We start from the raw sequence: 16,137 nt of genomic DNA, 5'->3' as shown, positions 1-16,137 counted from the left end.
GCCGGAATTCTGGAGAAAGATCATTTCTCTCTGTAGTGGACACAAGCTTCTTCCTCCATAAATAATTGACTTTCCTCAAACATGTCACACTCAGGGGGAAGGTTATCAGAGTATGGTAAAAAGTGAACATTTACTGCACCTTGATTTACCACAGGAGCCACCAACCTCAGTACCACAGGTTGATAACTCTCATGGTAAACGCACTTGTGTAGTACCATGAGGCTGCCATGAATGGGGTTCACTCCTGCCCCCACTGCACCACCAGAAATTGGAGGCAGGCCCAGGGGGGGGGTCTATCTAGACTAGGGAGGGGGTTCTTAATGCTGCAGGCTGGGGTGATGGTGTATGGGAGGAGGGGCTGGTTCCAGGGGCTCAGATGGAGGGGAGAACCCCCCCCCCAAAAAAAAGTTATGAATGTCCCGCCCAATATCCAGTGCTGGAACCTACAAACTAAAGACTGAAGTAGGTTAAGCAATGAAAGAAGTTTAAAACCTGATCTGGGGGAAAAGGGCAAGCAATGTAAGGACAGGAGCTTCAGCTGGTGGGGATTGGGACCCCTCCTAGACAAACCAGGGGCCCTGGATCCATTTTGGGGGGGGCAGGCCCCCGTGGCTCCCCTGTAGCTATGCCACTGCCCTTAACCCTCCATTGCCTGAGGTACAAAAACTTAGGAGTCCTTTTACTAAGCTGCAGTAAGCACTAATGTGTGCTTACTGCAGCAAAAAAGAGCTTACCATGGGGACGAGCTATGCTTTCTACATGCTAAAAATAGATTTTATTTTCTTTAGCACTGGGAGAGGGTGGGCGGCAGATAATAGACATGTTCTGCACTAATTGGTTAATGTAGCTATATTGCCTTGCACTGATTAATGCATGACCCCTTATCACCTGCAAAATAGGTGGAGGTAGGGGCTTGCATTCTAATGGGAAAATTAGCCCATGGCCATTAATTCAAGAAAGTAGAAAAAGCACCTATTTTACTCATGTGGAAAAATAGCCTTAGCACGCAAGAATGACCTGTGCCACTTTTTACCATAGTTTGGTAAAAGGAACCCTTAGATTGTGAGCCCAACAGCAGAAAAGTGGTATATCAAATCCATGACCCTTTAAGCAGTTTAAAATGATTTGTTAGATACTTTATTTAAGCTCTTCCCCTTATGGGGAGGACTGTTCACCTTCTCTTGATGTTAGTAGTGATGTAAGGTATGCCAAGCATTTCTGTATATATATTTTTGTGAGGTTTTGCTGTGATTGATCCTGCTCACTGTTTTTTATATGGTTTTATATATATAGTTTTCATTTGGTCTTCCTGAAACAGCCAAAGCAAAACATGGTCCATGTTGGAGACCAACAAAAAAGGATAAAAAAAGAAAGAGGATGAAAAGATTTAAAAAAAATCTCTTGGGACTGTTCTTTATTCACTGACACCACATAGATAAGTACTTTAACAATATTGGTGAACTGGTATTGCTCACAGTGTTTGAAGTATTTTTATAAGAATAGGTTTCAGGAGGGGGGGGGGGTTGCAATGATTTTGTGCAATGATTAAAGTGAAACAATTGGCTACCATAAAATGTATGCTTGGGCTGGTGCAACTGTATGATATGAGCACAACAAAATAATTTCTATAAAAAACTTTTTGAAGATTTTTTTGAATGTTTTGTATGCAACTCTATATTGGAGGGTTCCCCCCCCCCCCCTGTTATTTATAATGTAGACAGCTGCATGAGTGTGTTGTAAAGGGCCAGTGAATGTAATGCCTTCTTAAGAGGTTTTATGCTCTCCAAGAGGTTACTAGCTGTATGTTTGCTTGTAAGACAACAGGCTGTTGTTAGGCAGGAAGCCCTATTGCTTAATAGAAAAGTGCTTCTGTATTAAAATGGAATAAGAAGGCTCTGTGTTGGACAGGCAAAGTGGTTTTTAAAGGCCAACATTTAAAATGGCAGAATACAAATGGTTAAATAAATCACTGTTTGTAGTGCTTCAGTGTCCTGTGTGTTCTGTAATAAAGGGAATTAGTGGTGTGATCTTGGCCCGAAAGCTGACTTGGAGCAGAGTCATTTGTGGCAATATGAAAGCTATTACCTTATCAAAAAATATAAATTTTATAGCAGACCAGAAGATAATACACTTTCAAAATTGCTCCAGGCGGTATAGGATTTTACCGGAGGACTGACATCTGGGGTGAGATGGTGCAAGTCAGTGTTGCATGCTGAGCAGTTCAGTTCTTAGTTTCTTTAGAAAACTGTTGCTATGCAGCAGTCCCTTCGCTGGAGGACTGAAACAAGAAGATTTCAGAAGCAGAGACTGTCATGACCTTCAGAGGCTGTAGCCGCAGTACTGTAAAAGTTAGGGGTACAATTTAAGACTGGCTTCATTATCCTGTTTCTAGTGGGCCCCTGGAGCAGGACCTTGGAGAGATTGAGTATGACAATATACACACTATTTTGCCTACAAAAAGCATCCACACAGAAAGTGCAAATTAGTTTGGAAACCACTTACTGTACATCGTTTATCTACCCATGGGATTTGCCAAACCAGGGGTAGTTTATCTACCTCTGTACATAGTAGGCGGGGCAGGTTTTAGGGACAACAAGCAAGGCAATGTCCCCAGGGCCTCAGCACCCCAAGAATCCTCCTTGGCAGAGCATAGTGAGGTCACTGAAGCAGAACGTCAGGGTGCCTGACATTGACTGGGCCCCCATTGTGGCTAATAGCAGCCCTAGTACTGGGGAGGACTTTGATTCCCAGTATTGTCAATATGACACCTCTGCAGGCACTAAATTCACTAGAAAAAAATAAAAATAGTAGTAAGCAGTTTCTAAATACTGTGAGGACTCTGAAAGGAGTCCAGTTCTAGTCATGCTGAGACCGGGACAGGGAAGAGGTTTCCCTTTAAAATGCAATAATTCTTCTTCACTAATCCCTTCTAGACAAAAGGTTCGCCCTCTAGTGGTCAAAGCCCCAGTAAAAACACTAGTTAGGGAGAGAAACTACCAGTCCCAGAAACCACGGGGGCATCAGCAGGACTCTCAGAAACTGGAGGGAGGGGTGAATGATTGGGAAATGAGCTCTGATCCAGGGAATGAGCAGCAGCTGGGGGAACCGAGGGTGGAGGAGGAGAAGAGAAAGAGGAGGAGTGCATGGAGGTTAGAGGGCTTGCTCAAACTTCCTCAGGAAAGGTAAAGGCTCTGGTGGCGGGAGTGTGGCCCAAGCTGTGTATACTTGGAGAGGAGAAAATAATCCAGTGGGGAAGCCACTGATGGAAGAAGCTAACCCATAAGCTATCTAAGGGTAGAAGATAGTGCTGATGAGGGGAGGCTACAATTGGGAGCAAGACAAAGATTTGCTGTTTGTGATATTCTGAGTTAAGATTGGACTGTGTTAATAAGCTGAATGTGGAAAAACTGAACTGACTCTTGCATTGTTGATGAGGAAACTGCTTGAATATTAAGACTGTATTAAAAGGTGCTGAGAAAATAAAGACCTGTGGTTTTCAAGAACTATAAGACTGCTGAAGTTTTGTGTGTCCCAGTCATGAGCTCATCCTTGGCGCAGGTCAGCTGGGGAGCGGTTAAACCAGGACAAGCAGTGCAGCGAGGAGGTGGTTTGGAGCCCATACCGGGGAAACAGTCAGCCAAGCTAAGCAGAATTAGCTCTGGCCACCATGTGGAAGGGAGGCCCAGCTCACAATACATAATTACTTTAAAAACTCTGGGGCCCTCTTACTAAACCGTAGTAAGCATCAATGCATGCTTACTGCAGGTTAAAATCCACTACCCCGAAGTACACTGAGGTGTCCCATGGTAACTGTCAGATCAGTACATGCTTCCCATGTGCTAAAAAATACTTTTTGGGTTTTGAGTGCTGAGGATGTGTTTGGGGTGGAGAGTAGGCGTGTCCAGCGCTAATTGGTTAGCACAGCTACATTAGTGCATTCCAACCAATTAACATGGGATTAGCGTGGGAGTCCTTGCCAACTAGAAAATAGGCAGGTCACTTTTTAGTGCAGCTTAGTAAAAGGGCTCCTCTGTGAGTTGGTATCAGAACATACATCTCTGAGATGCTTTGTGTTTAGATGTCATTTTAACAAGTGTACGTGAATGAATAAATAAACGCAATGCTCGTCTTTCCAAATCCAAGGTCAATACTGTTTACAATCAGGTACAAAAGGCAACTCCCTGTCCTTGCAGAGCTCACAGTATAAACAGGCTAGATTTACTAACATGCATTAACAAGTGTTAATTTGTATTTAACACATGAACGAGATTAACACAAGTTATTAGCATATAGGCCCCACTGAAATTAATTGGGCCTTGCATTAAAAAACACATTCATGTGACAGCATTAGGAAATCTAACTCTATGTTTGTATTTGAGACAATGGAGAGTGAAATGATTTAGGGAAATCAGCAGGATTTGAATCTTGGCTTCTCTGGTTCACAGCCCAGTTCTCTAAGCATCTTGCTATTTTTCGGCTTAGTCCAATTTATATACTGAATTTTAAAGCATTATATTTTCTAGAAAGAAAACTAATCTTCCCTGTATGAATCACCATAGATGAAAGAGGTAGGCTACTGTATAATTATATAAAATCCTTCATCGGTAATGATCCATATCATCTACTTCACATTAGTTGCCTGCTGTGTACCGTTTCACTTAGACCCAGCTTCCAAATCTGTCCTGACTCCGAAATGTAACTGAAACTGCTACAAAATACCACATGGCATATCGTATATTCATAACCAAACCTTAAAGGCAAAGTGCTCAAGCAAAGTGAGAGAAAGGCATACATATTTTTTTATCACTGCAGCGTCTGGAGTTTGTTGGATATTCTTCCATTTTTAATTGACTGATATTTTGAATTCATTGATCACTTTAAATAGGTAAATCAAATCTTTGATTTAAACAGATATACAGGTTGATATTCAAATCCATTTAGCCTGATAACAGCAGCTGTTTTTAATGGTTTAGCCAGTGCTGGATGTTGATATTTAGGGGCCCTTTTACAGAGTGGGGTAAGCCCAACGTGGGTTACCGCTCGCTCTTCTTGGACTACTACTGGCCCAATGCGGCCGCCGGTGGTAGTCCTGGCCCGAGCACGGTCCATTTCCGGGGTAAAAAGTAAACCCCTGGAAATGGCTTGCGCAGCGGTAACCGGATGTAATCAGGCATTGCTGCATGCTGCCCGGTTATCGTCAGGTTAGTGTGGGAGCCCTTATCACCACCTCAGTGGGTGGCGGTAAGGGCTCCCCGCTGCATGACCATGTGTGTCTGGGGGCTTTTCACCTGCTGTAGTAAAAAGGGCCCTGATACAGGGGGAAAATGGCCTCCACCGCTACCACAGGCCACTTGTTACCGCAACTTTGTAAAAGGACCCCTGAATGTCACACCTCTCCGGATAGCAGTGATGCTTTCAACAGTCGTAATCTAGATACCAGCACTGAATATCCAGATTTTTTTAGGCCACTGTGCCAGAGTTTCTTTTTTTTAAACATCAACCGTGGCAGCTGAAAATCGGTCTGATAATTGGATCATGACTAAGGGGTCCTTTTACTAAGGTAATGGATTTAGCATGCGCTAACAAATTAGTGTATGTTAAGCAGTGAATTCTATATATGATGCCAATAAAATTGGCACTGAAAAAAAGCGCTATTCTATAAACCATGTTTAAATTTAGGTGTGGTTTATAGAATAGAGCTTAAGCCCAGGAGTCACACACAACTTTAGCACAGCCATTTGCACCAACTGAAACGTGGTACAATCTTCATGCCTAAGTTAGGCACGTATATTCGTTATTCTATAGCTACCCAAGTAAATTTCAGGAACATCCCTGTTCCACGCATGACCCTCCCATTTCCGTACCCCCTTTTTGAACTCGCAAGCTAAATTTAGGCATGGATCCCAAGCCTACATTTATGCACATATATGTTAACAAGCCAATTATAAGCACTAATTAGCTCATTTAATTAAAATAACACATGCAAACAGTGGCGTTCCTGGCCTGGATGGCACCCGGGGTGGAGCGCCAATGCACCTCCCCCCCTCCGGTGAAATGACACCCCCCCCCGGGTGCACACCGCTGGGGGGGGGGGTGCCACGGCGCGCGCCTGCTCCTCCGAGTTCGCTAAACTTCGTTCGTTCGCTGCAGCTCCCTCTGCCCTGGAACAGGAAGTAACCTGTTCCGGGGCAGAGGGAGCTGCAGCGAATAAACGAAGTTTAGCGAACTCGGAGGAGCAGGCGCGCGCCACGGCACCCCCCAGCGGTGTGCACCCGGGGCGGACCGCCCCCCCTTGGTACGCCACTGCATGCAAATTTGGCACATGCCCAATTTGCTCTTGCAATTTTTGGCGACTTTTATAGAATTCAGGGGTAAGTGCCCATAGGTATACAGTGGATTGAGCGGCATTTAGCATGCACTAAATCCATTAGCACACCTTAGTAAAAGGACCCCTAAGACTATTAGTACTGAATGGAAAAGTCACCAAGACCTCTAGTGAGTACAATACTAATCACTAAAGATATGGATGGATGTGCTGATTTAAGATTTTAATCCTGAACTTCACTCTTTATCCAGTGAGTTTTTTGCTTGGATAAAGTTTACAGCGTCCTTGACCAAGACTATAATTATAAAAACTCTTGAAGAGAGAAGGAAGTAAAAGGAAAAAGACTTGATATGTTGGTTTTTAATAGGCTATCATTACACAAATACACATGAATGCTCTTCATTTCATTTTCAGGTTTGATCTATAAACCACTTCACAAAGTGATAAACATGATACAATAAAATTGAGTCATTAGAATAAAATTCTATAAAAGCTATACATTGATGATAAAAATGTATAAACACACAAAATAGGTATGAATAAGTCAATTATTCATACCTATTTTGTGTGATTTTATACATTTTTTATCAATGTATAGCTTTTTTATAATCAATTCTGAATCAAAAAAGTAAGTGCAGTTATATGTACAATACTTCAAGCCTCATTTTGCATAGGAGCTCAACAAGGGAAATAAGACATCCAGGTCAGGATGTCCATATTTCCCTAGTATTTTACAAACAACTCTGCTGAACGTGGAACCTTTTATAACACACATACAAGGACACCAGAATATTCAAGAGGAGCAGTGATTTTACAAAAAAATATTTGTAGGAAAAAAAAAGCAGCATCTCTTAACAGCTTCCATGAATAAGTGCTGGCACCTGTATGTGGAAGTGGCAATTTTGCCACTTTCATGTATAAGTTCTGGCCCTTATCCCCCAGATTCTATATATGGTGCCCAAAATTTTGTATGCTAATTTGGATGCATGCAAAATTTAGTTGAGTAACGAGCCGATAACTAGCAATATTTGGGTGCTAACAACCAATTATTGAAGTTAGTTGGCTCCAATTTGGAATTGCATACGCATCTTGCTAAGTGCTATTGTATAAAGATGTGTGCAGAAATCTTTTAGCCTGCAACTGAAAAAGGGCATGGCTATGGGAGGGGCATGGGCAGGTCAGGGGCATTCACTAAAGATGAGTGCAGTATTAGAGAATTCGGGGGGGTCAACGTTTAATTTATGCTTGAGGAGTTACACTACGTTTTAATTGGTATAAATCCTCATGCTCCAAGCTGGGCGCTCATCCTGGTGGTATGCAAATCTATAAATGGCACACAATGGCGGTTAGCTTGGCAGAGTTTAAAAAGGGGATAGACGGTTTCCTAAATGACAAGTCCATAAACCACTACTAAATGGACTTGGAGAAAAATCCACAATTCCAGGAATAACATGTATAGAATGTTTGTACGTTTGGGAAACTCGCCAGGTGCCCTTGGCCTGGATTGGCTGCTGCCGTGGACAGGATGCTGGGCTCGATGGACCCTTGGTCTTTTCCCAGTGTGGCATTACTTTATGTACTTATGTATAATTTAGAGCATTGTTTTATTTAGAGCATTGTTTTTTCAGTGCCCAAATTTGGTGCCATTTATTGAATCTAGTTCATTTTCAAACAACTATACAATGAGCTACTTAAACCATAGACTTTTCAGGCAAAAATAGAAAATGGGATTAAGCAAAATTACTCATCTAATCCCTAATCCAACATTTCCCAAACTGTGCGCCATGGAACCCTGGTGTGCTGCAATAAACATTTTGGGGTGCCACTGCAAATCCCAACCTCCCTCTCACCCGAACCAGTACTGCAGACAGCAGCAGCAGAAAAACAAACCAAAAAGCAAGCACAGGGCTGCAGCAGCCTTCAAGTATGTACTGTCAGTTCTGCCAGTCCTCTGCTTCGGAACTGGAAGTTGACGTCAGCAGAGCCAGCAGCACATGCCTGAAGGCTGATGGCGTCCCACGCTTGTTTTTTTTTTTTTTTTGATCACGGCCACGGGGGACAGGGAGCAGACAGCTTTCGGGACTTGCAAAGGCAACTGCCAAGGAGATTGGATGAAAACAAGAGATGGGATGAAATCAAAAGTTGAAGCCAATAGGTCACTCTCTGTTTCTCTTCCCATTCAAAACAAAGCAAGCAAACCTATGAACTGCTGCATCCGAGTTGTCATTCTTTATTGTTGGTAGCATTTTTTATTTAATCTCACTTATATTTTTAAACATGCTGGCTTGTGCAGCAAGCAGATGTACAAAAAAGGAAGTATAATAATGTTATAACTTTTCATAGGTGGAGTAGTAATTTGTTATAAATCGTAATCAGTGTTTTCATTTGGAGGGGCTGGTTATAGGGACACGCTAGCATTGTTATATTTGTGTACAGAAAAAGATGAAGACCTGTGTGGCTGGGGGGAGGAGGAGGGGTGTGGCGGAGACCTGTGTGGTTGGGGGAGGGGGCGAAGATCGGTGTGGCCGTGGGGGGGGGGGGGGGGGCGGTGCCGTGAAAAACTGTTCAGACACGAAGGGTGCCTTGAACTGAAAAAGTTTGGGAACCACTGCCCTAATCTTTTGTTTTAAAGCCCTGGTTGAAACAAGAACTTTTATGAAGCTTATGCATGCTTTGGAATTGTGCATAAGCTGACAGGACAAATTATTTTAAAATATAGTATATTGCCATTGTAAAATGGGGAAAAAAACTTTTGGTCCACTCAGAACGTGTCCCCTTAAAATCCAAACAGCAGCTTTCTGACATTTGCTATTTACACGTGTAGCCAATTTGCAGCTGTAACTAGAATACCACTCCTCTATTTGAAAGGCAGTATCCCAAATTTTATTAAAGTAAGGGACTTATTTTAGAGCCATTTCCACATGTAAATTGGCTACATTAAAAAAAACAATTTTAGAAAGCCTCTATTTGCACATGGTAATACACATAGTGTACAGATTTTAAGAGGGGGTGCGGCATGGTATAGGTGTCGATACAGCGTGATTAGGAAGGGCTGATAATGTACATGTGTATTTCACATTTTACAAAGGGAATACACATGCAGACCTTAACATCCCTAAGTTGGCTTTCACATCCGCCCCAAGGCACATATAAATGCCAGACTAAAGGGACAGATGCACTCTAATGGGATCTCTGACAGCACTTAGCAGTGATTCTCCCTAACCTTTCCTATGGCATATATAATACCACTGGCTAGAGAAGTCACCACATGATGAAGACTCCTACCCCTGATCCTCTCCTGGGTCCTACTTGGGATCTCTGTAGTTTTGAGGGAGGAGGGGCTACGAGTAATCCCCAGTGACTCCTGCCACTTTTAGTGCCAGGTTCAAAATGGTGGCAGTTTCCCACCTAATGGTAGACTTGCCCCACCCATTAGACACCAAGGAAACCTCTGGTAGGTCCTGTGGGGGTTTTCTGGGGGGGAAGGTCTTTGCTTGGGGGTCGGGGTTTTTAAAAGTAGGGTTTGGGGCACTTCCAAGTTTGAGGCTCTCTATGGGGGGGTGGGGAGGCTCTTCCATGGGGTTAGGGAGTTTCAGGGTGGAAGCCTATTAGTGGGGTGTTTAATCAGGGGAGCTGAGTTGCAGGGAGATCAGAGTGGATGCATGTTTAAAAATATTTGGCCCCTTGAAGATGACTCTGGTAGCATCAGGCTGTGTATTAGCAGCCTGAAGCGCCAAGTAAAGGAGAATAACAGAGTTTGGAGCTTAATTCTAAGTTATGTTTTTTATTTCCTGCAGGAGTTACCATCTTGTGGTACTCAGCTGCCACAGCATAGTGATTCCCATAATATACACACCTATGGTAAAAAGCAATATTTTACCAAGCCTTTGAAAATTTACCTTCATAGGTTTAATGATTTTTTTTTCCAAAGTGTGTTGCTGAAGGCATCTGCTTTATTGTTTTTCATGTGGACATTTCAGGCCAGTCAGCACATAAGAAAAGTAAAACCCTGATGTTGAGTTGGTCCAGAACCATCAAGTGACATCCCCCTGAATGATGGGGCCTTCTGTTTAAAGCCAATGGCATCAACATCTCTTATTTTCCATCTCATAATGAAAAGATGGTAGTGTCCACAATCATTTATAAAGGCTTTTTTTCATGAATTGCTCTTTTACTTGAACTGTTTCCACACTGAAGAATAAATTAATTATATTTCTATAATGGATAGGTATATTAATTACTTACGAATCAACATGGTTCTCAAAAGAAAGAAGAATCGGAAATGGAGATGTCTTAAATGCACACTCAGCTATAGCTTCTATTACTTCCTAAAAAAGAAAATTAGAACACACTTTTTAGCTTCTTAATTTAGGGCTTTTTTATTAAAGCATGTTAAGCACCGAAGGCCAGATAAAGTAAACGGTGGCAAAAATTAGGTGCCGGAAAGATCCGCACCGAAATCACATTCTATAAAGGGTGCTCATCACCAAGTGCCCTTTATAGAATAGCACATAGCAATGATTTTCACGACCAACCTTGGATGCACGTGAAACCTGGCGTAAATCCTGAAGCGCAAGTTGAGTGCACAACCCTGGAATTCTGTAACATTGCGCCTAAATTATGGGAATGTCCCTGTCCTGTGCATGCCCCTCCCAATACCATGCCCCGTTTCTGATTGTGCACAAGACAATTTTGGTGCACAATTTTACAGAATAGCACACAGGCAGAATAATTGCCAATTAACACTGATGTGTTAATTGGCTTGTTACGTGATTATTTTGCACATGCACCTCTGGATCACACCCAAAATTTGGCGCACAAATTTCAGCGGCCACTATAGAATCTGGGGTTTAATGGCCAGTTTACGCCATGTTATCTACTAGCGCAGAACAGTGTGCTGTATTTTAGCAGTTAACATCCGGTAAACTGGGCATTAATTGCTTTTTGTGTCTGGGGATCAGCATGGGCAGAAGGTGGGCAAAGAAGGCATTTGGTAGTTAATGTGCTGTACTTACCACATGCTGACAAATGCAAAGTTAACATGGGACCACTTGCTGCCTCCTAAATAGGAGGCCTTACATACTACTGCTTTAATTGAGAGCAGGTACCACACATTGACTATCAGGTGCCATGTTAAATTTGCAGCCACCAGGTGGTAAAACCCAGCATTAAGCCATGGTAACTGCGATTGGTGGTATAGTAGAAGGGCTCCTTAAGGGGTCTTTTATTAAAGCTTAGCTCGAGTTATCAGGTCCCATAGAAATAACATGGGCCCTGCTGCAGATAACTTGAGCTAAGCTTTAGTAAAAGACCCCCTAGTTTCTAAGTTTAGAAGGTAATATACAAAAACTTAATGACACTTATTACTTCCCAGTCTTATGTATAAATTAATCCAAAAATAATTTTCTAGTTCCAGCCCTGACACAATCTGATCATGAGATTATCATAGAATGCAGCATTCCCTTCTATGGCAAAGAGAAATATTTATAACCATGACCTTTAGTGGCATTTGGGGGAGTAAAAATCCACATGAGGTGAAGCTAACCATCTTTTGGGTCAACTGAATATCTTTATAAAGACTGAGAAAAGAAAATGTCATAGAATAATTACAGTGCACTCCATTTAAGTGCACGTCGGATAAGCACATGCTCTGTTTAACTGCATGCTGTACTTCAGTCCCGTTTTTGGCATCATCAATTTCTATGGGGACAAACTTTGGTTTAGCGCACCACTGATAAGTGCAAGGTTCGCTTATATGCATGGTTTAAGACCGCTCCTCTGCAGGAAAGACTCCGCATAAGCGCACGCGCGGAATATGGAAGCCGATTGGCGCGTGACAAAGGGGCAGTAAATTTGAAATCTCGTTGGTTAACTGCCACAGGCAGAAGCAAAAGAAAGAACCAGGCACACCCATTAAAGGGGGGCCGACCACAACCGGGCTGAAGGCCAGCAAAGACAGAAGTGTGGGGGAGGGTACAGGGAGGGCCCAGCTAGAGAGCAGAGGTAGTAGTGGGAGGGAAACAAGAGGTAGCAAGGGGAGGGGGCAGGAAAAAAGGGGAGGAGCAAGGGAGGAGGAGAGAGGAATTTGAACTGCACAGGAAGTCCTTTTGAATTTGGAAGCAGGGGCTTGGTATGGCTTGGCCTGTGGCCCAGAATATGCAACTACGTGTAGAAGCTGTGTACCCGGGTAGAAATGCATGCTGGCATAATGATTAGTAGAAGATGTAATGTAATTTGTTTAAGTTGTAACAATTTTGATGTTCCTGGCTGCGGCCAAAATAAATCCAATTCTATCGAAGATACGGCTTGTAGTGTGGTATTGAAGGGGGCGGGGGTTGATACGTCTGAGTGTGTGCCGAATGCCCGAGTTGTGTTGTTAGAGTGTACACTGGAGTCGTTGTCGTGCAACTGTAAGACTTTAACACTTACTGAACGAATAGAAATTCTTAAAAAAAAATTAGAAAACAAAGTCAAGCATCTATTGCTAAAGAATATGGTGTCAATCCCAGTCAAATTTCACATATCTTGAAGCAGAAAGACCAGCTTCTGGAAGACTGGCAAAACAATACAAATCCACACCGGAAACGTAAATGGGCGGGAAAAGCTGAGGATGTAGAAGATGCTCTTCTTCGGTGGTTTTCTCATGTCAGGAGCAGACAGTTTCCTGTCAATGGTCCACTGCTTATGGAGAAAGCTAATCAGCTAGCTGAAAGTCTTGAACTAACTGAATTCAAAGCCACTGTTGGATGGTTGGAAAGATGGAATGAGAGGAACAAAATAAAATTCAAGAAACAGCATGGTGAAAAAGAAGACGCTGATGACTTTGGTGCTGAAAATTGGGTTATTTCAGTTCTTCCTACCATCTTGAACGAGTTTGCACCTCGTCACATTTTCAATGCTGACGCAAACGGTCTCTACTGGAGAGTGATTCCTGATGCAACACTTGCATTCAAACAAGCTGAAACTACAGGAAGTAAAACATCGAAGGACTGACTGACGACCCTCCTTTGCTACAATATGGATGGGAGTGAGAAGTTGGAATCACTCGTCATTGGAAAGAGCAAACAGCCCCGTTGCTTCAGGAATGTTAAGCGACTTCCTGTATCATATGAGGCTAATGCAAATTCATGGATGACTGGGGAAATTTGGAAGCAGTGGCTAAAGAAGTTAGACACTAGAATGCGGGCACAAAAGCATCAGATTTTGTTGCTTTGTGATAATTGTGCTGCACACAGTGATGATGTCAGGCTATCTAACGTCAAGGTGGTCTTCCTGCCACCAAACACTACCTCTCTGATCCAACCTATGGATCAGGGCATAAAAGCCAATTTCAAAAAACATTATCGGGCTCTTGTGCTACGTCGTCTGATGAGAGTTATGGATGACCAGACTGGCAAGGATAAACGTGCTGTTGAACTGGCTTGTAATCTGTCACTGTTGGAGTCCCTACATATGCAGAAAGAAGCCTGGAATCATGTTACACAGGCAACCATTGTGAACTGCTACAAGCGGGCAAGCTTTGTTAGGGATGTGGAGAGGGACGAAACAGATGCAGCTGTTGCAAACGCGTCAGATGAACAGGCTCTTGACATCCCAGTCGGTGTTACTGAAGAGGAGTTTTATCACTACATAGCTGTTGATTACAGTCTACAAACATCTGAAGACAGCACTGATGTCGAGATATGTGCCTACATGCAAGCAACGGCTGATGATGAAATGAGCAGCGAGGCACATGCTGATGAAATTCAACAACCTCCTGTCACTTTTGCAAGAGCGCTGGAGAGTCTCAACACCGTGCGGGTCTATCTGGAGGCCATTGGATGTCAGTGCTATGACAGTTTTTACTGTCTGGCAGACGTAGTCTATGGACATCACAGACACAAGAGTGTACAGAGGACTATGACTGATTACTTCAAGTAAGTCTAACGTCAGTTAACTGAGACTGTATAACATCAGTTAATGGAGACTGTATACTGTATGTATAATAAACAGTATTGTACATATGTTTATCAGATGTCAAGCTTCTTTGGGTCACAACGGTTAAGTGCACGCTCCGGTTAACTGCATGGATTTCTTTGGTCCCAGACCCTTGCACTTAAGCGGATTGCATTGTACCTGTTATTCAACCATTTCCGTGGCTCAGGAAGTTTGGTAGAATAAAGATGCCAATGAATATCCCATAAATGCAGTAATATTTACTCAAATGATGACATTTTGCAGACACATGTTGGGGGAAGTCATGTTTCTGTCTTAAAGTGCATCATGTCCTAAGAAGCCCCATGGCTAACTTCCACCACTCAAAGATAGGGCGAGATTTACTAAAAGGTGCTACTAAAAGCCATTTAACAAGACAGAAACAGTTGCTAGTTTGGGCTAACTGGTCATTTTCAGCAACAGTTAACTGGTTAGTGCTGCTGAAAATAACCATTTAGCACCAAACTGAAAACCCGCTATTTTGGGGGTGTTCTGGTGGTGGAGTCGGCACTTAGCTGGTTAAGTGCTGATATTCAGCAGTTAACTGTCCGGGTTAACTGCATAAATAGGACCGCATAAGTGACAGTCCTATCTTTATGCAGTAACCCATAGCCAGTTAAATGTTGAATATCACACTGAACCGGCAATGCATTAGCCGGCTCTACAAACCTGGAATTTCAGTGCTAGTGCACGGACATGGCCTGGCATCGGATTTCTGGGTTTAATGCTGGTGGGATCAGCAAAACACTGATCATCGCTGGCTGTATTACAGGCCCAATATGTGTTAGTGTGCCGTAATGCAGTTAACATAGTAATGCTCATTGTGTATTTTACTTGGCTTTGAACATTGCCCTTTTATTTTACAAAGTGTTAGGAGAAGAATATTAACAACCACATAAACAGTTGTCATCCTGTTTTGGTAGATTCTTCACAGTACCTTGAACGATATTTCTGTCGTCATGGTGAACCCATGTGTAATGACTGGTTCTTCTTCAGCTGTTCGCCCCTTCCAGCAGTCCAGTTCCACACAACGACAGCCAGACAAGAGCACTTGGCGATACATCTCCACTGAGGAGTTACCAGCCAGCTGCCCAGCTATGACAGCAAAACAAACAAAGAGTTAGGGGAATCTATACTGGACTTGGCACATAAATACATAAGACAATATTTTATAATTTTACTATACCTAGCAGAGCCAAGATTGACTAGCACTTTTTGTAGGTCTTGTTCTAGCACTGTACTGCTTTTCTAGAATGATAACCTGTAAAAATTATCAATCATTCTGAAGGCAATTAAAACTAGGGTCATTTTCACAGGCTTTTAGAAGGTAGTTTTGTAACAGGGCATCATAGGTAGGTGCTATTTTATAAAGACAGGCACCAATTTGTCTTTTTTAAAATACTAGTGTATGTGGCAGGGAATATACCTTAAATTTAGGCATGAAATCTTCCATCTGCTCATGAGCAGGTAGAAATGAATATCAGACAGACCCTCCCAGTGATGTCATCACATTGCCGTTAATAAACTATTTTAAATACAGATACGCTATGCCTGTTCTTTATGCATAATGTATATTTTCTGTTCATTTTTTAAGGGGTTACCATTGTTTTATTATCCGACAACCAGTTGGTCCCATTTACGTCAGATGATGGAAACTGCACTGAACTGGGAGACACGCCCATGGCCCGCCTATGCTCCATACACCTGTATACCTTCTTGCAGTTAGGCAATACAGCATTTAACTGCTACCTTATAAAATAACTGCCACCTTATGGCACCTGTAATGGGTGCATGCGGCATCTACCTGTAGGTGCCAATTTATATAATTGCCCCCTTAG

At 42.7% G+C, this 16,137-nt stretch overlaps 1 protein-coding gene across 5 annotated transcripts in view; it reads right to left on the bottom strand.

The window, feature by feature from the left end:
- PLCB1 (phospholipase C beta 1) overlaps positions 1–16,137 on the bottom strand; it is a 1,287,346-nt gene that overhangs the window by 420,743 nt on the left and 850,466 nt on the right. For all 5 annotated transcript variants that reach the window (XR_003941444.1, XM_030196316.1, XM_030196317.1 and 2 more), the window contains 2 exons: positions 15,237–15,394; positions 10,571–10,653 (listed from right to left, as the gene is read on the bottom strand). Coding sequence is in view for 4 of the 5 variants with exons in the window: in XM_030196316.1 (XP_030052176.1) it covers positions 10,571–10,653; positions 15,237–15,394 (241 nt within the window). In the remaining variant the exon portion in view is untranslated. The remainder of the gene's footprint in view (positions 1–10,570; positions 10,654–15,236; positions 15,395–16,137) is intronic.

The sequence above is a fragment of the Microcaecilia unicolor genome, chromosome 3 (genome assembly GCF_901765095.1).
Source record: "Microcaecilia unicolor chromosome 3, aMicUni1.1, whole genome shotgun sequence".
Taxonomy (NCBI): Eukaryota; Metazoa; Chordata; class Amphibia; order Gymnophiona; family Siphonopidae; genus Microcaecilia; species Microcaecilia unicolor.
Note: the sequence above shows the minus strand (reverse complement) of the source record. Positions and strands in the feature narration are given on the sequence as shown.